This window comes from Carlito syrichta, unplaced genomic scaffold, assembly GCF_000164805.1.
Source record: "Carlito syrichta isolate Samal-C Ts95f unplaced genomic scaffold, Tarsius_syrichta-2.0.1 Scaffold313184, whole genome shotgun sequence".
Taxonomy (NCBI): Eukaryota; Metazoa; Chordata; class Mammalia; order Primates; family Tarsiidae; genus Carlito; species Carlito syrichta.
Window position 1 is genome coordinate 989,924 of NW_007257280.1, and position 22,788 is coordinate 1,012,711.

Genomic DNA, 22,788 nt, shown 5'->3' on the forward strand with positions numbered 1-22,788 from the left:
ATTTTTTGATTTATTGTAGAGATGAGGTCTCGCTGCCCAGGCGGGTCTCGAACCCGCGGGCTCAGGCAATTCACTCACCTCAGCCTCCCAAAGGCGCGGGATTACAGGCTGAGCCACCGAGCCCGGCTTGAGAAATTATTTTTTAAACAAACATTTAGCAGCACTCTGAGCTAGAATATTTCAAGCAAAATGGAAAAGTGTCTATACAAAGCAGAATTTTTTCCTTGTGAACGGTTGGATTGCTTAAATTGTGATGTCTATACCAAATGTTAATACTTATTTTTGTTTAAAAAAATACTATAGTTATAAGTAAAGGATAAATTACTTTTAGTATTTCTTAGGCATTATGTCTAAAATTTAAAGTTGTATATTACTAACTTGGGAATATTGATGTTGTCAGATAGTATCAGATATTTTCCTTCTTAATTTTTGCCATATTCTATATTGTTTTATTTCATTTAAGAGAACTTAGCCAGTCTTGGTGGCTCAGCCTACAATCCCAGAGCTTTGGGAGGCTGAGGTGAGTGGATTGCCTGAGCCCGCGGGTTTGAGACCCGCCTGGGCTACTTGGCGAGACCTCATCTCTACAATAAAATCAAAAATTAGCCAGATGTGGTAGCGTACACCTATAATTCCAGCTACTTGGAAGGCTGAGGCAGAAGGATTGCTGGAGCCCAGCAGGTAGAGGATGTGGTAGCCAGGAGCATGCCGCTGCACTCCAGTCAGGGCAACAGAGTGAGACTCCAACTCAAAAAAAAAAAAAAGAGAACTTAAAAAGTATACTCGTTTTAAGTTTAGGGATGTAGAATCTGCATAATATTTGAAATTAAATAAATTCCTTACTTGAAATGTGGAGAAGATAAAAAAAATGTTTGAAAAAAAAGTGGCTCATTCCTGAAATAACGTATTTAAGTAGTTTGTGAAAAATAATATTCCTTTGTTACTTGATTTCTAGGAAAAACAGAAAAGAAGAGAAGCTCATCTTTAAATAGAAGGGATAACAAGCTCAATTCATCTACTGATAAAGAACAAGTGGAAAAAAAGCCAGGTGACTAGTTACTTCTAAGTACAAATTGTAAATAGTGGTTTACAGGTATTCGATGTAAACATTGAGTTGCTTGAAAAGTCATTTCTAAAATTTAGAAGCCAAGTATCCCTTCTTGAACCAAAAAATGTGCTTTGATCCTATGCTTGTTTGAAGCCAGAAAAGTCTGTCTTTAAATGAAGTATATAATTTCTGCCATCATCTGACAAGGGGTGGATAATGAAGCTGAGGAAAGAAATCATAGAATGTTGGTAAAGATAGATCTGTACTTGGAGGACTTGATTGACTTCCAACATTTCGTCAGTTTGCATTCAGAAGTTATAAATTACTGGCCACATGTTGAACTTCAGAACTTTGCTCTGTTGCTTCACAGTATTACCTACATATATCCTTTGTGTGTGTTTTCACTGCTAATTGATTATTGCAAATAAAATTTCACAATTATTAACAAAGTACTTTTTTTTTTTTTTTTTTGAGTTGGAGTCTCACTCTGTCGCCCAGACTGGAGTGCAGTGGCCGCTCCCGGCCACCGCAGCCTCGATCTGCTGTGCTCTGGCGATCCTTCCGCCTCAGCCTTCCAAGTAGCCGTAATTACAGGCATGCGCTACCATGCCCGGCTGATTTTTTGATTTATTGCAGAGATGAGGTCTCGCTGCCCAGGTGGGTCTCGAACCCGCGGACTCAAGCAATCCACTCACCTTAGCCTCCCAAAGGCGCGGGATTACAGGCTGAGCCACCGAGCCCGGCTGGTAATCTCTTTTTTGACAGTGCACTCAAGTCAGATGACAGTGTTCAATCCTATTATGTTTTGTGTTGCTGGGGAAGGTACTATTTAGAGCAGTACATATTGCTCTTTCTTGCTTTGCATTTATTTGTGAGACCTCAAATTGAATCGTTTTGCTTTGATGTCATCATTTAGCTCCTCGCTCATATATCAGTTGTCAAGAAAATAATTTAATCAGTCGCCTGCTCATTCCGACAAAAGTGTCATTAGCCAGAAACAAGTGCTGCTTCATTTTCCATCCCTGGAAAAGATATTCCAGGTAACAGGCATATGGTGAAAAGCCTGAAGGTGTTAGTGTTTTCACTTAACAGTAGGTTCTATCACTGAATGTGTTGCATTTAGGCGTTAAAATAATTTGAATCAGTAATTACCAAATTAGTGATTTTACCCAATATTTGATGTTGCATACTTATTTTATGACTTCTGATTTGGTAGGGTAGTTATCTGGGTAACAAATAATTTAAGACCGGGCGCGATGGCTCAAGCCTATAATCCCAGCATTTTGGGAGGCCAAGGCAAGAGCATTGCCTGAGTCCAGAGGTTGGAGACCAATCTGGGCAATTTGGTGTGAGACCTTTCTCTACAATAAATCAAACTCTTAGCTGGGCATGGTAGCGTGCGCTTGTAGTTCAAGCTACTTGGAAGGCTGAGGTGGAAGGATAGCGAGAGCACAGCAGGTCGAGGCTGCAATGGCCATGAGTGTGCCACTGCACGCCAGCCTGAGCGACAGTGAGACTCCAACTCAACAATAATAATCATCATCATAATTTATGGTATGAGTTAGGTAACTTTGGTGGTAGTTCAATTTTAATATTCTCATTTTTTTTTTTTGAGTTGGAGTCTCATTCTGTCACCTGGGCTGGAGTGCAGTGGCTGCTCCTGGCCACCGCAGTCTCGACCTGCCGTGCTCCGGCGATCCTTCCGCCTCAGCCTTCCAAGTAGCTGGAACTATAGGCATGTGCTACCATGCCCGGCTAATTTTTTTGATTTATTGTACAGATGAGGTCTCACCAAGTTGCCCAGGCAGGTCTCGAACCTGTGGGTACAGGCAATCCACTCACCTCGGCTTCCCAAAGTGCTGGGATTACAGGGTCAGCCACCGAGCAATCCACTCACCTCGGCCTCCCAAAGTGCTGGGATTACAGGGTGAGCCACCGAGCCTGGCTGGTTGTTCAAGATTAAAGCTCTATGGATTTAAAAGCACAGAAAAATTTTCCTAATATCAAGGAAGAAAATTTCCTACTCCATCCTCCTTATTTTTCCAAAGTATAGAAGAATAACATTGAACCACCCTTCATCTTTTAATTAGGAACATAAAGACTGTAAGTAAAATAAAATCTTCAGTGTTATAAAGCTCCAGTGCATTGTTCCTATCATTTTTTTCTTTTTTTCTCCTCGACTTTTTCCTTTCCAGAATGTATGTATCTCACTCCCTTGGCTTTTTTCTGTCAATATTCATATGCTTACTAACATGAGTCAAAATACTGTCACAGACTTTTTGGTAGTGCAGCCGTACTTCTTTTACCTAATTCCTGATTTTTTTTTTTTGAGTTGGAGTCTCACTCTGTCGCCCAGACTGGAGAGCAGTGGCCACTACCGGCCACCGCAGCCTCGATCCGCTGGGCTCCGGCGAGCCTTCTGCCTCAGCCTTCTGAGTAGCTGGAATTACAGGTGCATGCTACCATTCCCGGCTGATTTTTGTTTTATTGTAGAGATGAGGTCTCGTCAAGTTGCTCAGACGAGTCTCGAACCCGTGGGCTCAGGCAATCCACTTACCTCAGCCTCCCAAAGCACGGGATTACAGACTGAGCCACCGAACCTGGCTTGTCTTAAATTTTTATAGCTAATAAAAATCTAGTTATTCTACTATATTTTCTGTAGCACAAGCTATTGGTGTTAAGTAATATGACTGTTTAGGCACATGTAGATATGTAAATAAAATGCTTTTTCCACCAAAAATGTGAGAGTAAAAGATAACATTAATTTAGTCAGAAGTTTTATTTCTAAGTGGTCAATCTTTGGTAATTTGTTTTATTTTAATTATTTGATGAAATAATGTGAAAATTTGCCACTCATACTTAAAGATGAGGTGGCAGATAAATTACTAAGTCTTAAGAAAGCCACCACTAAATACCTTTTTAAAAATGTTTAATTATATAAGCAATAAATATTTAGTGTAGAACAATTTTTTTTATTTTTGAGTTGGAGTCTCACTCTGTCACCCAAACTGGAGTGCAGTGGCCGCTCCCGGCCACTGCAGCCTCTACCTACTGGGCTCCAGCGATCTTTCCGCCTCATTCTTCCAAGTAGGTGGAACTACAGGCGTGCGCTACCACACCCGGCTAATTCTGATTTATTGTAGAGATGAGGTCTCGCCAAGTTGCCCAGGCGGGTCTCGAACTCGCGGGCTCAGGCAATCCACTCCCCTCAGCCTCCCAAGGCGCGGGATTACAGGCTGAGCCACCGAGCCCGGCTGTGTAGAACAATTTTTAAATGTAATCCACTATTATCCCCAACACCCACTGGTAACTTAATATTTTACTTTGTGATTATTTTTTTCATATAAAATGAAATAGCCTGCTTTTATTTATTTGTTTATTTATTTATGCTTTTACTGCATGTTATTACTCTTAATGACTCCTGTAGTATAGTCCAAATTTTCTGTGGAATGTTCGGATTATATTTTCAATCATTTTAGCTTTATAAATCATGGAGCATAATTGTTGCTAATGTAATTTTATACTTACATTTTAATGTATTGATCTGATTTTTTTTCCAAAGGGGATAAACCTAGAAGTGGAATTGCTAGAACAAAGAGTATGTATTTTTATGCTCCTCAGGGAAAATATGTAAATCTATACTTTCGCCAGTGGTGTATAAGGTTGCCTGGTTCCAAACATTGGTATTATCATTTTCATCCATCTTAGATGTCACCGAGTATTGTCATATTTGTCTATTTCTTTTTTTTTTTTTTTTTTTGAGTTGGAGTCTCACTCTGTCACCCAGACTGGAATGCAGTGGCCGCTCCCGGCCACCGCAGTCTTGACCTGCTGGGCTCCGGCAGTCCTTCCGCCTCAGCCTTCCAAGTAGCTGGTATTACCAGAGCGCGTTACCACGTTCGGCTAATTTTTTATTTATTGTAGAGATGAGGTCTTACCACGTTGCCCAAGCGGGTCTCTATCCCGCAGGCTCAGGTAATCCACTCACCTCAGCCTTGCAAAGCGCGGGATTACAGCCTGAGCCACCAAGCCCAGCTGCATATTTGTCTATTTCGTAAGGAAAAAAAATTTAGATTGTTAAAGCCAGAAGGAACCTTGGAGATCCAAGCCACTCTGATTTATGTCTCATTATAGTTTTTAGTATGGATAAGATAATGCTCTTTATCACATTCTCTTCTAAAATAATCAAATATGGTGTGTCTTACATAATTGCCTGTAATGGTAAGAGCTCTAGCCCTGGTGAAGATGTTTAGATTACTTTTAGAACAGGTTGAATATTTTGTAATTTGCAGTGAAAATCATTCTGAAACATAATGTGGTTTAAATAGAAATGGTTTATTGCAAGCATCAACTTTGGAGAAGCATCTAATTTTCATCTGTAATAGACTATCACTTTCACAATTACTGTTGTTAGTGTTGCTTCTGAAGTACTAACTTTGTAATGATGGTTGTGTCCTGTCTGTGATGCCTTTCACTAAACGTTTCCGGTGTTATGTGTAATCTTTGTGCTTTCCTAAGAAACTGTCTCTTCTCTTTCCTGTTCTTACACTATGTACATTGTGTGTTTATCTTGTCAAATTTCTGAAGTGGAATTTCATTCTCTGTCCTCATTCACTTACAGGTGTCACCAATTATGTAATGAAGTATGTAACTGTGCCCTTGCATAGATTTAGTAGCAGTGAATTCAGGGCTGCTGTGTCTCCCAAGTCAGCAGTGAAAATGCCTTCTCAAGCAAAATTAGAAATGACTCCCCGGGAGAAAGTAGAGGTACCACCCAAGGCAAGTACGGAAGTGCACCCCCACGCAATTGTGAAAGCATTCCCCAAGGCAAGCATGGAAGCACCTTGCAAAACAAACATGGATGTACCCCACAAGTTGAATGTGGAAGCATCTCCCAGGGTGAGCATGGAAGTGCCCCCCAAGGAAAGTGTGGACACGTCACCTGAGATGAGCATGGACTCATCCTCCGTGGTGAGCGTGGATGTATCCCCTGTGGTGAGTGCGGACACATCCTCTGAGATAAGCATGGACGCGCCCCTTGAGGAAAGTGTAGATGCATCATCTGAGGAGAGCGTGGAAGCATCCCCTGAGGTGATGGTGGAAGTGAACCCCGAGGTAATGGTAGAATCGAACCCGGAGGTGTTGGTGGATGCACTCCCTGAAGCAAGCATGGAAGCGCGCCGCAAGACATTCCCTGGGGTGAGTGTGGAACTATCTTCCAAGGCAAAAGTAAGAGACTCTCCACGGGTTTGTCATGTGCCTTTAATTAGCAAATTGTCTGTTAAAATATGTATATTTTGTGTTATAGATAATGACAGGCCAGATTTCACAACATAACAACTTACTATTTATGGTATTCTGCAATAAAATTAATATGATAGGATAACTCACTTAAACTAATAATTTAAAATTCTCTGATGTTCATTGTACTACTTTCCCCCCATGCTGAAATATTAGTTTTTAGTAGAAGGGAGAAAACGTAATATTATATGAACTATGTTTCTAAACTCTGAAAAAAAATTTTGAGAGATATTCCAGACTCCTAATTAGAATTTAGAAATGGAGTTTGATTTTGAATTAAAATATTTCTTTTAAATTATTTCTGTAATCTACTTGAATTGTGTAATATAAATTGTTGGTCCAGAAGAAAATATATCTCTATCTGATTCTCACGCTGTACAGTAATATTGGGATTTAAAGAATTACAATTATATTTTATTCAGAATGTATTTCTCTTAAAAAGAAAAGCCAGCTATAGTAAAATAATTGCTAGTAATTTCTTATTGCATCGATCTGTTCAGAAATCAGAAATGGACAAACGGGCCTCAAATCCTACTACCAAGAAGCGTCTATCATCTAACATACCATGTCATAAATCATCATCGTCTCCTGCAAGCAGGTGTCGTCCACCTTCTCCCATCAGTATTAAGTAAGGAGCTTATGTGCAACTGTCCTTGATAGGCATTTTACAAAGACAAATTCATGTCAGTGTTTCATGAATGAAATAATACAGTATGGATGGTAGCATACCTTTTTTTTTTTTTTTTTTTTGAGTTGGAGTCTTACTCTGTCGCCCAGACTGGAGTGCAGTGGCCGCTTCCGGCCACCACAGCCTCTACCTGCTGGGCTCCAGCGATTCTTCCGCCTCAGCCTTCCGAGTAGCCGGAATTACAGGTTACAGTCATGCGCTACCATGCCCGGTTGATTTTTTTGAATTATTGTATAGATGAGGTCTCGCTGCCCAGGTGGGTCTCGAACCCGCAGGCTCAGGCAATCCTCTCACCTCAGCCTCCCAAAGGAGCAGGATTACAGGCTGAGCCACAGAGTCCGGCGGTAGCATACATTTAAAGAAAAAAAATTGTAAAAATCAATGTACTTTTTAGGAAAATTCCCAGGTATATCATTATTTTTATAATATCAAGACACTGTATTTCATGGAATTGTACACTTACAAGTAATTAACACACATGTATTACTTGTTCTCAGCAGGCAAATCCAAAGGAACCACCCCCCATCACCCTCACTGGTCATTTCAAAACAATCAGCACAGTTTTCCTGTAAAATACCATCTGTTCAGCGTTCCTTATCTGTGCAAATTGCATTAGATTCTGTCAAAAAGAAGAAAGAAACAGTTCCTAAAACCACAAACAAATGTGAGGTTTCAAACCAAAGGCATATGATCTGTGAAGGTAAGTTCTTTCACTAAGAAGTTTATTTGAGCCATACAGAAAATTGTAAAGTAGTTTAGGAAGGGTCCACTTGATTTTATTCCCCATTTAAGAGAACTTTTTCTTTTTCGAGACAGGATCTTGCTCTGTCACCCAGGCTGGGATATAGTGGTGCGATCATAGCTCACTGCAGCCTCCAATTCCTGTGCTCAAGCAGTCCTCCTGCCTCAACCTCTTGAGTAGCTGGGACTACAGGTGCATACCACCATGCCTAGTTAATTATTTTTTTTCTAGAAATGGGGTGTCACTTTGTTGCCCAAGCTGGTCTTAAATTCCTGGCCACAAGCAATCCTCCTGTCTCGGTCTCCCAAAGCACTGAGATTACATGTGTGAGCCACTTTGCCCCAGGATTTGAGAGAACTTTAGGGAGTGATGTTTATTTTAGGTAAAGAGAATTGAACCAGTCATTGTTACTTGCTTCTCTGTTTGTGTATCCTTGCCAGAGCTTCTTGCTCAACCCCTTGGTTTTGGAAATTCCATTTTTGGAACACCTGTTAAAAGTACAAGTTGGGTGAGAGAGTTGGTGTGGTTGATTCCTGTGGTCCCACCCAGCTCTGATACAGGATGGTTCATGGAGAGAGGACATCTAGCCCTTTTTGTGGATGAGCAGGTTTTCCTCAAGATTTAGGTCTGTTTCATTATATAGGCCATAACATGTGCCTTGGTTTGTGTAGTATTCCTGAAAGTACCATATTGCTATTTTGCCTGTCACATGCATTCATAATACCCATGGACATTACTGAATTTCAAACACACTAGGGAATTTTGCTCATTTAAGAAATTACACAGTTAATACTTTGTAACAGAAGCAATCTTTTTATGAATCATTAATTCCTGATATATCTTAAAATTCTCATTTTTATATGTGACTTATTTAAGATAAATTAGTTACATAGACTAAGATGTTGTAATATGCTTCCATGCTGTCACCCTATTTTACTGGTAGACATTTTTGTTTTTTATCCAGTTAGCCACTTTATGATCAACCAAGTATATACGCTATTATTAGAGTTTAGCTAAACAGTAATTATATAGTAAAAATGATGCACAACTCTCAATGTATGCCAGATGTATTTTCTTTACTTAAGTATTTAAGGTACTTTTGTCCTTCATTTGTACCAAGCATAAGCTTGTCTTCCTCTATAATCAGCGTATCTTACTCTTCTTCCCATGGAGTCAGTTGATTCAGTTATCTCAAAACAGCTAAAACCAAAGCAGAAAAACATCGTTTCATTTTGGAACAAATGGATTGTTAAAAAGAAACAAGTGTTACTTTTATTGTTAGGGTGTACCGTTTGAACAACATCTCTGTGATTTTTACATTTTGGACTACACACGTTTTGTTTTAATGTATTGGATTGCATTGCTTTTCTTTGTAGGACTGAGAGACAATATGTTTCCTAAACTAACTGTCACACACGTTTATTTAAACTAGAGCCTGGTAATAAAAGCACACCAGGGACCATGAATGCTGAGGAGGCAACAAAAATTTTGACAGAAAGACGTCGCCTTGCTCGTGAACAAAGAGAAAAAGCGGAAGAAGAAAGACTACGGGAAGAAATGGAGCCAAGGTCAGCACAGAATCTTTCTTCCTATACCATAACTCTTAACTGGGACCCAGATCTTTGAAAGTTACAATTTTACGCTTAAGTTATAAATTTCCAAAGAGTAACTGGCTTTTTCTTCAGTGAGGATCAGAAATGCCTCATTGCCTTTTTTTGTTTTTTGTTTTTGTTTTTTTGAGTCGGAGTCTCACTCTGTCGCCCAGACTGGAGTGCAGTGGCCGCTCCCGGCCACCGCAGCCTCGGCCTGCTGGGCTTCGGCGATCCTTCCGCCTCAGCCTTCCGAGTAGCCGGAATTACAGGCGCGCGCTACCACGCCCGGCTGATTTTTTTGATTTATTGTAGAGATGAAGTCTCGCTGCCCAGGCGGGTCTCGAACCCGCGGGCTCAGGCAATCCACTCACCTCAGCCTCCCAAAGGCACGGGATTACAGGCTGAGCCACCAAGCCCGGCCCATTGCCTTTTTTTTGAGACAGAGTCTCACTCTGTCGCCCAGCCTGTGAGGCTGGAGTGCAATGGCACGCTCACAGCCAATCCAGCATTGACCTGGTGGGCTCAGGCGATCCTTTCACCTCAACTTTCCAAGTAGCCAGAACTATAGGTGCACACTACCTCACCCGGCTAATTTTTTGATATATTGTAGAGACAAGGTCTTACCAAGTTGTCCAGGCTGGTCTCGAATCCCTGGGCTCAGGCAATCCCCTTGCTTTGGCCTTCCGAAGTGCTGGTATTATAAGCTTGAGCCGCTGCACCTGGCTGCCTCATTGCCTTTTGAACAAAGAAAGTATAGGAAGCATTTCAAGCCCTTGTAAATGGCTAAGCAGAGAGGACCTTGGTGTGTGTAAGAATGACACAATCCTTTTTAGTCTCCATGTATCATGTGTCATTAGGATATACTAGGAATGCATAGAGAGCAAACTCATGTCCAGGGTTCAGTGTCTAAGCAGGAGGACCAGAGGGATCAGACAAGAATGTTTATGGCTGTGTTCATTAGTGTCAGCCTCTTTTCTTTATTCCAAAAGACTTACAACTTCAGGATTTGTTAACCTGGAAATTTATACTTACTCATATTTTGCTTTGGGGACTTTCCAGTGATCTTTGTGACACCTGAATCTCATCAGGCCAGTGAGTTGTTGCTGGAACGATTTCTTGTAGGTAACAAATCTCATGTACAGCTGTGTGCATTTGAACTTGAGTGAAGGTTTCTTGCTCCTCCATCTTGAGGCCCATTTTATGTTGGATCCTGTAATATAACCCTCTGTCCACTGGCTGCAAGGAGTAACAAGAGTACTGACTTTGTTTCTAAGTATTAAGTGTTCTTTGAAATGCAATCACATACTTTCCATATCCTTTTAACTGGGCTTGGGAGAAAGGAGAAGAGTGAATAGCAGAAAAACATAACAAAGAATATTATTCATCACTTCATGTAAACAGCTAATTTAGCATTTGAAAACATTGAATACCAGGGAACCTCCAGACCTTCCTCTAAGTTACCCCTGTCATTACCTATGTGAGATTGGGTGTGAGCATGTATAAATAAGGGCTTTTGGAGGGTTGTATTCTCTTGAGAGGGAGTAATTCTCTCTCTTGCATGTATACATGTGTATTTGTATTTTTTAACATACAAAGTAGTCCACTATTGGATAGAAATATTTTTCTACTCCCAAGGACTAGTTTCCTCCACTTAAATTGTGAAAAAAAATTTTTTTTTCTGTGCTGTTATCGTGTAGTAACAATACAGAAAATGTGGTGACCCTGGTGTAAATATAAATTGTATTGCTATACACAAGCAATTTCACTATAAAAACTCACATGCTGCTGCAAACTGAATATGGTAGCAACCAAGATAAATACTAAAAGTTAATTAAACATTCTTATTGTCATTAGGAAACCAAAAGACATGGCAGACAAAGCAATTGAAGGCCAAGCAGAAGAGTTCTCGAAAGTTGAAAATGAGCAACAACAAATGGAGGCTAAAAACCAAAAAGGATGTCAAGATCAAGAAGACCAGGAGGTACTACTAGAGATTTGCTGGCTTGACACTTTATCAGGGGATGAGAACCAGATTATTAAATTCATTTGGAACCCAAAGTAGAAGTCTGTGTCCACAAGAAAGGAGATGAGCAGATGCAATATTCTTTTTTTTTGAGTTGGAGTCTCACTCTGTTGCCCAGACTGGAGTGCAGTGGCATGCTCCCAGCCACCGCAGCCTCGACCTGCTGGGCTCTGGCGATCCTTCTGCCTCAGCCTTCCAAGTAGCTGGAAATACAGGTGCACGCTACCACGTTTGGCTAATTTTTGACTTATTGTAGAGACGAGGTTTCGCCAAGTTACCCGGGTGGGTCTCGAACCCCCGGCTCAGGCAATCCACTCACCTCAGCCTCCCAAAGCGCGGGATTACAGGTTGAGCCACCGATTACAGCCTGAGCCACCGAGCCCAGCCAGATACAATATTCTTTGGCTGCATTTTTAAGTTACAGTCTCCCCATTACCCAGTACCATTGCAAGTCATTCTCAGCCACCCTTGGAAAATCCCAGAATGTTTTCCAAGTGAAATAAGCAGAAAGAAAATTATAGATTAGCATTCCTTTAGTTTTAAATCGAAATTGTGTGCACAGATTAAACATCCCAGGTTGGTTTTCCCCATCTTGCATTCTGTGATGCCACATACAATAGCCCCAACTGCACCTCACACCCCCTGATGGGTAAGATAAAACATAAATAACTATACAAGTTTAAGATCATTAAATTAACCAATAAGAAGGTCTCATCCGTCTAAATTCACTTCATCAGGTGAATAAATCCCTTACCTGAGCTCAGACTGAACTCAGTGTGATTTATCACCCAATTTATATTCCTGGTTTTTAGTGTATCATTCGTCAAAATTGGTTACATGTTTCATAAATGATTGTATATGATTGCATTCTTCAGTAAGGTACCTTTAAGAATCCTCTTATTGCTTTTGAGAAATGTAAGGCTGTGGACACTCCTGTTGCTTTGTTAATGGCTAGCTCCACAGCCACTTACATACATTTAAATTAAGGCTATCTGATATTCATAATGTTAACCCTGAGGTCTTGAATCCTTAAGATTGCATTAAACTAGTTTTGTGCATTTTGACTGGTGCTTTGAGAACTGATAGTCCACAACCATCATATATATAGGAACCCTTGATCAAAACGTTACGTTCTTCTGTTATACTAGATAACGTTTTACTGTTTTAAGTTTTTAAACTAATATTCTCTGATGTCACTCAGATATACTGAGATTAAATGTTAATTTTATACAAATTTCCTAGAAAGAGGATGCCAAAATAAAAGCTCAAGAGGAAGCTGACAGACGCAAGAAAGAACAGGAGAGAATTATGTTACAAAATTTACAAGAACGGTTGGAAAGAAAAAAGGTACTTGCTCTCTGTTTTGGGGGATTTAGTTCTTTGTTTAATGTTGGAGACATGATATCAGCACGTTTTAAAAATCACGAATCAGGTATATGCTAGCCCCTGGTTGTTTTCCCACTGTACTCTTTTTCCTTATCCATGGATATGCCTTCTCCTATAGAAGACTCTCTTGTTGACCATACCTCCCCCTCATGGACCCTTGGTGGTTGTTATAGTGATGCCTCAATATATCAAACCTCTTGGGGAAAAAACTCCTTTGACAGAATTACTCTGGTCACAGTAGGGGTTGGTAGAAGTTAAGAGTTTCTTCTAAATTGGGCTGGAAATTGCAGCAACTGCAGGAAAGGGACTGAAACTGCATACCTCTCTGAGAGGTCAGGGTATAGGCTGTTCATGCGAGAGGGCCAAAGATGAGCTAACCTGGGAGCCACAAGGCTGAGGTGCCACAAGACCTCTCTGGTAGTAGATTGGTCATCTTGAGGCAGCCTAGAAGCAGCAGCTCTTCTTCACCTTCAGGGAAGTAAATGTATGCAGGCGATAGAATTCTTTTACCCCTCCCTAGACCACATCCCTCTCTGCCTTCTGTCTTCTCTCTTTAGTAACAAAATCTCTAACAGTGTGGTATCACTGAAGTATAGTATTTTCATTAATATTGGCTTCAGGAATGGTCTGTTATGACTAAAATTATATTAAAAGCTCTAATTGGTTTGCAATAGTATGTTCTTAGTCTAAAGTAATGAATTACCACATATGAAGAATTAGGGGTGAGATGCTGTCATCTAGATGTTTGTGTTATGATAACAAGTACAACTGTTGCCATTTTATAGCTACAACTGGAATTTGGAGAGGAGACCCAATTGCCACCCTAGGCCTTTTGCTGGCTAAGTCTGTGACTTTGGAGTAATTGCTACCATTGTTTACCTCTGTGCAGTGGAGATAATAAACTCCTTCAGGACCGCTGTTTGATTTTTAATCAGTTTTCATGTTTGAATTTTTATTTCCCTTTAAATAGAGAATTGAGGAAATTATGAAGCGGACGAGAAAGACAGATGTGAATGCCTCAAAGGTAGTCTCCGTACTGCTGCCAGCAGTGTATTAGAATACCTGTTGCTTCATATTCTTGCTGACTTTTTCATTTTTGCCAATCTCATAGTAAAAGTATCACATTTGCATTTCCCTAATTATTAAAAAGGTTGAGCATGCTTTCATATCTTTAGTGAGCTTCCACGTTTTCTTTTGTGTGAAATGCTTGTTTTGATCTTTAGCCCAAAACTTTTGGGTTGGTTTGTCTTTTTATTTGTAGACCTTTAAATCATCTAGATCCTGCTGCTTTTTGGGGTATGTGTTGCAGCCATCTTCTCTAAGTTTATGGCTTGTCTTGTCTTAATGTTATCTTCTGTTAGATAGAAGCTCCTGATGTTAATGTTAAATTGATCAGTATTTTCTGATGACTAATGAAGTCAGGCACCTTATCATATGCTTACTGGCCTGTTGGAGATTCACTTTGATGAAGTGCCTTTTCAAGTCATTTGCCCCTTTTCCTATTTTGTTACCTGCTTCTTACTGATTTGTAGTTTTTACCTGCTCTGGTGAAGTGTCTTTTGGATGTACATATTGCAGCTGTCTTCTTTTATGCTTTCGTTTGCCTCACACTCTCTTAATGTCTTTTGATGATCCAGAAGTTCTTAATTTTAATGAGCTCACATTTACCTTTTTAAAAAATTTATGGTGAGTGCGATTGGGATCTGCTTCATAGTTATTTGCTTACCCCAGCACTGTGTCTTCTGATGGAGCACATGTATTCAAGGCCCTTTTTCCCTCTAGATTCTGTGCTTTTTACACTCTATACTGCAAGACTGATATTTTGCCTGTTTACAATTGTTCAGCTGTGATCATTCATATCATTAAGTAGCGTGAGGATTTAGAATAAATGTTATTTCTATGAAGTTCTGGGAATCACCGTTTCAAAGTTCATCCAACTCATTGGCCTGGGACGTTTTACTTCAAGTGGTACCAAAAACTTTTTAGTTATTCACCCCATCTTAGGATTCTGGGCCAACAGGAAAGACTGCCAACCCAAAGCTGTAGTACCTTTGCTCCCATTCAGGGAAATCTTCATTCATGAGTGTCTTCTTAGCTGAAAGACACAACTAGGGCCACCTGTTCCTGTCCCCTGTAGATTTTGGGGGTCATGTAAAGAGGTAAGATTTTTTACCCTTTTTTTTTTTTTTTTTGAGTTGGAGTCTCACTCTGTCGCCCAGACTGGAGTGCATTGGCCGCTCCTGGTCACTGCAGCCTCAACCTGTCGGGCTCCGGCGATCCTTCCGCCTCAGCCTTCCAAGTAGCTGGAACTACAGGCGCGCGCTACCACACCCGGCTAATTTTTTGATTTATTGTAGAGATGAGGTCTCACCAAGTTGCCCAGGCGGGTCTCAAACCCATGGGCTCAGGCATTCCACTCACCTCAGCCTCCCAAGGCGCGGGATTACAGGCTGAGCCACCGAACCTGGCTGATTTTTTTACCTTTTAATTGAAATGACAAAAGTTAGCCATCAGTCCAGCTTTGAAATCTTACTTTTTTGAAATTCTTAGCCCAGGATGATTGACTGTTAGGTATAATCATGATTTTATTTTTCAATTGTAGGCTGCAGAAACATCGGGCAATGAAACATATGAGGAGGATGAGGCTGATGATGAGAATGAGACCGAAAGTGACGAGGACTCTGTTAATGAAATGTTCCCATCAGGTTCACTTGCTTCTAACGGTTCTGTTCTGTTAGTCACCAAGCAGCTAATGTCCTTCTCCTGATGTGTGGGGGGGACATAAGATTTCAGTTAGATAAATCTGTGTAATGCTAGGAATAGTTCCTGCCACATAGTAAACTTTCAATAAACATCGGCTACTGCTGCTGTTATTCTTTTAAAGGTTCTGCTAATAGACTGTGAGGATTGCTAGCATCTCATAGTCCGAGCCTCAAGGCATCCGTGTTTGACCATAGGTGGAATTCTACTTCTCACTTCATTAAGAAAATTGAAATCATATCATGATGTGAATGCCCTCTAGAATGCATCATTGACTCCCTTATGAGTAGACGCTATTTTATAGTAGCAATAACTGGCATTTGTAAAAACTCTATTAATCTATATATATTCTGCAAGTACCTATTGAACAGGTAAGTCAGGTCCTCTACTAGGTCCTGGAAATACAGAGATGAAAAGACAAGGCTCTCAGCTTCAAGGAGCCATAGCCAGTGGGAAGAAGACATAGAAGCAAATGATAAGACTGCCACAGGATGATTGGGTTAAAAGAAGCTTGGTCAAAATGCAATGAGAAAGTAGCAGGTGGAGTCCCTCAGTCTTGGGTATTGAGGAAAGCTGAAGCTAGGCAGTAGCATTGGAGGTGAGACTAGACTCAAGCCGAATTGTCTAGGTGGGTTATCAGAGGAAGGGTGAGAAGCTAGAACAGTCCTGCCTCTGCCCCATTATTCTTTTCCTAGCAAAAGAAAGAGGACAGATTTTGTTTAAGGTATTCCTTTAGTGCCTCAAGGGCAGGGTGAGTGTGTGTACTGGGCAATGGTCTGGGCCATGGCTCAGGAAAGGGAAGCCATTGTGGGAATGCTGGGCCTCCCTATCCAGAGTACTGCTGCCTGACTCTTCTGCCTCCAGGCAGGCATCACCTTCTCCCCATACTGTCAGGATCATAGCCTTTGCTTTTTCTTGAATTTGTTGTTGAAACTCCATTTAAAAAAATTTGTTTTGGTTCTTTTTTTCCCTAGCCATTCTAAATGGCAGAGATTCACCAGCCAAACTCAAAGTGCCTCTTAGAAATGCCAAGAAAATGTTGCACAAGCTGGTATTTCTAGATGGCACTTCTGGTCATGTGCGTACAGAGTCAAAAATATATTTTAATGGCGATTTGAACACCTTCAAACAACAAAGTATGAGAAACTCTTCAACACAGGCAAAAGGTTCAAGGTGAGTTACTCAGTGAATTTATCCAAATAAACGTGGTGGGATTAGGACTGACATTCCTAGAATGCTAAAAAATATTATTTATTGAGCTTTTAGTTTGTACCAAACACTATGCCAAGCACTTGACTTAAGAGAAGCAAACTTATCCCCACAACAGCTTGCTAAGTAAGGGTCATCATACCCATTTTTAAATACAGGGAAACTGAGGTGCAGAGAAGATAGGGGCCTTTTTTGCCCAACATTCCACTACTAAAAGAGCTCAAATTTAATTCCAGATACATGACTCCAAACTGTGCTTTCATTCACACTGGTTAATGTTGTCTTTCCTTTTTTTGAGTTGGAGTCTCACTCGGTCGCCCAGACTGGAGTGCAGTGGCACGCTCCTGGCCATTGCAGCCTCGCCCCTCTGGGCTCCGGCAATCCTTCCGCCTCAGCCTTCTGAGGTAACCTGGATTACAGGCATGCGCTACCACACCCGGCTAATTTTTATTTATTGTAGAGATGAGGTTTTGCCAAGTTCCCCGGATAGATCTCAAACCCGCGGGCTCAGGCGATCCACTCAACTCGGCCTCCCAAAGCCCTGGGATTACCAAGCCTAGCCAATGTCGTCTTAAAGCCAGGCAAAATGACATTTATTGAGTGTTGTATACCAGCCATTTTATTTTGCCTATTTAATTCTTGTTGTAACTGAGTATGATAGTAATATCCTCATTTTACATATAATGAAGCAGTGTCAGAAGTTAGATCAGGAGAGCAGAAGCAGATTCTTGAAATGGAACTCTACTCGGGCAATTGCCTGAAAAGACATCAACCTGCTGCAAAGCCCTTGGAAATAAGTGTCTGCTAAGAGGAACAGTGATGATGTGGAAAGAGCACTGGCATTAGAAAACCTGCACCAGTTCTCTAACTGCACCTTATTGGCTGTGTCCTTGGCCAGCTTGAAGGAGAGACAGTGTTCCTGCAACCCTGTGTGCTTAGCTGCTCCTACCCCTGGTGCTTGTGTGATACTCTAGGGCTTCCTAGGATACAGTTTGAAAAACAGTGTGCAGTGTGTTCTGTGATCTCTAGGGTTCCTTCCAGCCATCCTGTTCTATGATTCTGAAAGTTTGTTTACTTTTAGAGTGTTTCTCAGAAGTTAACTAAAGGATAAAGCTTATTTCAGGAGAGAGCCTTAGTTTTGGAATAATGGAGATTCTAACCAAAATATCTCATTCCAGATCATCCACCAGAAAAATGACTAGCCGCACAGCAAAAACTGAAAAGGCAAATGAAACCAACAACATCATCAGATCTTCTCTCAGTTTAAATTCAAAACAGGAGTGGACCTGTGACAAGGTGATTGACATCATAAGTGACCCAGAACCATCTGTATCAGGTATCCCTCCTGAAGACCACAAATACAATCTGGAAGATTCCGTGACATTTTGCCAAAGTTCCCAGACACCTTTAAATGATCAAAAAAGAAGCTCTTCTCCTCATTCCGGTAAGGCCTCATCCCATCTCTCCTTTGCTTGAAAGGTGATTGACCTTGAATCCTTCCTTGCTTCTAGCTATTCCAGGGCAGTGTTTGTATCATGTAACTTTGGAGGACAGGGAGAAGACAGTGGTGGGTCATCAGGGATGAAGTGGAAGAGTCTTCTACTAAATTAGTTTTGAGAAAGTAGATGGCTTGCTTTTAATTTTTATGTCCCACATTTCCTGCTAGATATAACAAATAAGTTCTTTTTACTTTTATTTCTTTATCTTTTCCTCTTTATTTTATTTTATTTTTTATTTTTTGAGTTGGAGTCTCACTCAGTCGCCCGGACTGGAGTGCAGTGGCCGCTCCTGGCCACCGCAGCCTCGACCTGCTGGGCTCCGGTGATCCTTCAGCCTCAGCCTTCCAAGTAGCCGGAATCACAGGCATGGGCTACCACGCCCAGCTGAATTTTTGATTTATTGTAGAGATGAGGTTTCGCCAAGTTGCCCAGGCGAGTCTCAAACCCGCAGGCTCAGGCAATCCACTCACCTCAGCCTCCCAAGGCACGGGATTACAGGCTGAGCCACCGAGCCCGGCTTTTATTTTATTTTAAAGATGTGGGGTACAAGTCAGGATTAGGTACATATGTGGTCTACATGCAGGTGAAGTTTGGGCCTCCTACTGGTCCTCACTTCCCCCGTTTTAGGATCAGATACCCTTTGTGTTACGTGTCCCCCCCCCCCCCCCGGCAGTGTCCTGCTACTGCCGATCCCTCGCTTGTAGTGTTGTGATTCATGTTCAGGACCTACTTACGGTGAGAACAAATTTTAGACTCAGATGCCTCAGGTTCCTCTGAACTCCTGATCTATGATTGCTTGACAAGCACCCAGATATTCGTTTAGGGCAAAGGTTAGGGAGATCTTTGCAATCAGCCTCAACCTGTGTTTCCAAAACCAAAGGGCCCCTGTTTTTCTTTCCTTGAGAAGCTCTCTGAAATTAAGAGAGGCAGCTTGAGCCTGATAGGGGGTTGGGGTAGCTGGGGGACATTTATAGAAACACCAGTATATAAACAACTCCAGGGGGTTCCAAGGGTCCTGGCATGCCCCAAAGGAAGGCCAGGGACAAGTTGCCATGAGACTAGCATCTTCTCTACTAATCTTTCTTTTCTTTTTCCCTTTGTTCAGATATGTAAACATCATGCGGCCTGGGAAATTAATGCATCTTCCACTCTGAATAGTTCAACTCTCAGGCCCATCTTCCCAAATTTTTCTGCTTCCAACTTGAACCTAGCAAAGGAAGTGACCATCAAAGAAAAAAAAAGGAAAACGTTAAGAGGTCACCTTGATATATATCAGATGTTCTTATCATCTTGTTCTCTTGTGTCTAAGCAAGAGTTCTGACTAAAGAGTTGTTTTTTGTTTTCCTTGAAAACTCACCATTGTTTCTTATTCCTGTGTTTTCCTACCAATGTGTGTGCTGGAGTGAGTGTGCATCAAAGAATGCTTTCCTAAAATAATCACTATGGAGTTTCTAAAAGAATCCTATGGAAGGACTAATTCTCTTTCAGTATGTATTTGAAATCTTAAAATAATGTTTCTTCTGTTTACCAATGACATTAATTCTAAAACTAAAAATTCACACTTGATCTTGTAGAGAACATAATGGATTATGCAAGGGGTTCAGGATTACTCACAACAGGTCAGATGGTTTCAAATATACAAATCCCAAAAGTTGCAAAACAATATAGTAAATTCTATTTTACCATTATTTATGTGTACTTTTAACTCTGCTGTCGTCTGTGCCAGCAAGTGCATAGGCCCTGACACCCTCAAATGCCAGGAGTCCTGAAAAGCCCTGTCATGGGATAGTTAGCATCTTTCATGCTCTTGTCAGTGTTGTCCTTCGAAATACATAGTGGGGTTTATCTACAAAAATGTATTATTTTTATTGTGTACAGGAAGCAATACTTGCTATTGTCTCGTGGAGTATGTCTAATTCCTATAAATGTTTAATATTTGTAGTCTTTTTCTGCTTGTGCTCTCCAGTTCTGTCCTTCGGTATACACTCAGACTTCAGATACATAACCAGAATTTGCTTGTCTTCCTCTAGCCACTGGCTGCCAGTGAGTACAGGAGCAGTGTTATTTTTCAGTTCTTGCAGTAGGCATGCAGAAGTGCACACAGATGTACACAAACACAGGATATCTGATTCCATAAAATTCTAATGCAAGTTAATTGTCCTAATGCTAATGAGTTTTCAGTATCGAATCAAAAATAGTTTGATGCCAGGCCAGTGTGTCTTTTGGCCACCAGTCTTGAATTAGTAAAGGAGGTAATTATTCCTTCTGATTCCCTAGTTCTTTGCCACTCAGAGTATTGTCCCTTTCTTATAGATTAGAGCAGGGTGCCTTAGGTTTAAAAACTATCTTTATATGCTAACTCTTTCATGTAGAAAGCAAAGACAATCCTGAACAAATGAGTTTCTGTATTTCTCTGCACAAATGTCACATGTTGAAATACTCTGTTACAGATCTCTATAATGCGTGCTGTATAAAATAAACTTTGCAGATAAAACAAGGTTTTGTACTGGTGGTGGTATAAAGGTGACACCAATTGTTGGTATGAACACAGGCGACCAGCAAGTTTAATAAATAGTAGCCAAATCTTCTGATTTTACTCTTCATCTAGTTAGTGATTTGGCAGAGTTCCACTTCTGGGACAGAAAGGAGTTTTCCAACTCTGGTCTTCCTGCAACTATTTCAATGCTTGTAAATTCTATTTTACCATTATTTATGTGTACTTTTAACTCTGCTGTCGCCTGTGCCAGCAAGTGCATAGGCACTGACACCCTCAAATGCCAGGAGTCCTGGAAAACCCTGTCATGGAATAGTTAGCATCTTTCATGCTCTTGTCAGATTCCTTCTGATTCCCTAGTTCTTTGCCACTCAGAGTATTGTCCCTTTGTTATAAATTAGAGCAGGGTGCCTTAGGTTTAAAAACTATCTTTATATGCTAGCTCCCTGTGATGTTTCTGACCTATAGTTAGTTGAGGCTTAGTACTAAAGTATCTTTCTATTTATTGTTATAAAATCCATATAACCGCCGGGCTCGTAATACATTCAGCCTGTAATGCCATGCTTTGGGAGGCTGAGGTGAGTGGATTGCCTGAGCCCGCGGTTTCGAGACCCACTTGGGCAACTTGGTGAGACCTCATCTCTACAATCAATCAAAAAATTAGCTGGGCATGGGTAGCGTGCACCTGTAGTTCCAGCTACTTGGAAGGCTGAGGCTGAAGGATCGCTGGAGCCCAGCAGGTCGAGGCTGCATTGGCCGGGAGTGGCCACTGCACTCCAGTCTGGGTGACAGAGTGAGACTCCAACTCAAAAAAAAAAAAAAAATCCATATAACCTAAAAGTCACCATTTTAAAGTGTACATTCACAAGGTTGTACAACTATCCCCACTGTCACCGTGAAAAGAAACCCTGTGCCCTTTAAGCAGTTAGTCCCTCTTCTCTCTCCCCCAGCCCTTTTAAACCTTGAATTGGTACTTGCCTTAATGAGAAAAACCCACTTGCTTTTTAAAGTCTGGGTGTGTGTGCCCAGACAGTTACAGTATTATGCTCTTTTATATCCCTTATGTCTCTTAATGACATTCTTTGGGATCTGGTGGCTTATGAGAATAGTGGCAGCCCTTCCCCACTGAGTGTTCTAGAGCATTCTGTACACATTTGAATCAGCACAAACAAGATATACCTCATTCATGTGAAAGGTGCCTCCTCCACGTGCCTCATGTGAGCCAGAAACTCTTTGCTGCCAAGTTTGGCTCCGGGTCCTGTTGACCCACCCGTTGGAACTGTTGAACCAGGATGTTCCTGTTTACTACACCAAGGTGATGGACACTGATCTAGCCTTTCCTTCACGCATACTCCTCACATTTCCCTTCCTTTCTGGATGGGCTTTTGGTGTCCTCTCCCCTGAGGACCAGATCCCTGGCCTCTACCAGCAGTTTCTGCGGATCAGCATATTTCCTATACCCGTGTTATCTTGAATACTGCGTGTGGAACGAAGCTTTAAACAGTTCTATTCCCTAAAAACCACAGTAACGCAGTGTGAAATACCGTAAAGAAAGCTAGACAGGACCCTGAAGACCTGAACCCGACCGAGAAGGCTGCTGGCTCATGTGTGACTTTGTGAACATCATTTCCTTCTGAGCCCTGCTCCTTATTTGTCAAATGAGAGAGACGGTACTGCAATCTCTGCAGCCCTTTCAGTTCTGAGACTCCACTGTTCTTGAACCAGTAACTCATTGGAGCCAGAGTCAGTATCAGGAGTCATAAAACAGCAGCTAAGGCCAGGGAGCCACAGCTTGAAGGCAGAGTGTGATACTTTATATCGAGTCAATTCTCTGTGTCACTTTCAGTGCCCTCTCCCACAGGGCCCCAATGACCTAGTTGGTTGAAACAGGCCCTCCTTGCCTTTGGTCTTCTCACCAATCTAGTTAAAATGTTTCCAGATGGGTCCTAGCCACCCATCTAATTTTCCTAACTGTGCTGCAATAATTGTAAGTCAACTTTACATGTATGATATGCTGGGGATTTTATAGGCATCATTTTAAATGCT

General features: G+C 41.3%; 2 protein-coding genes across 2 annotated transcripts in view; both read left to right on the forward strand.

Moving 5' to 3' along the window:
* Positions 1-992, forward strand: part of LOC110596726 (MAP7 domain-containing protein 3-like) — a 43,635-nt gene extending 42,643 nt beyond the window's left edge. The window contains 1 exon segment of the mRNA XM_021718659.1: positions 956-992. Coding sequence (XP_021574334.1) covers positions 956-992 — 37 coding nt within the window.
* A 4,742-nt stretch (positions 993-5,734) lies between these two features.
* Positions 5,735-22,216, forward strand: LOC103272747 (MAP7 domain-containing protein 3). The gene is made up of 11 exons (XM_021718660.1): positions 5,735-6,247; positions 6,850-6,977; positions 7,535-7,737; positions 9,212-9,347; positions 11,226-11,352; positions 12,637-12,741; positions 13,751-13,804; positions 15,383-15,485; positions 16,515-16,713; positions 17,928-18,193; positions 21,987-22,216. The coding sequence occupies exons 1-11, from the start codon at positions 5,768-5,770 to the stop codon at positions 22,214-22,216; spliced, it is 2,031 nt and encodes a 676-aa protein (XP_021574335.1). The 5' UTR covers positions 5,735-5,767.
* Positions 22,217-22,788: the final 572 nt, after the last annotated feature.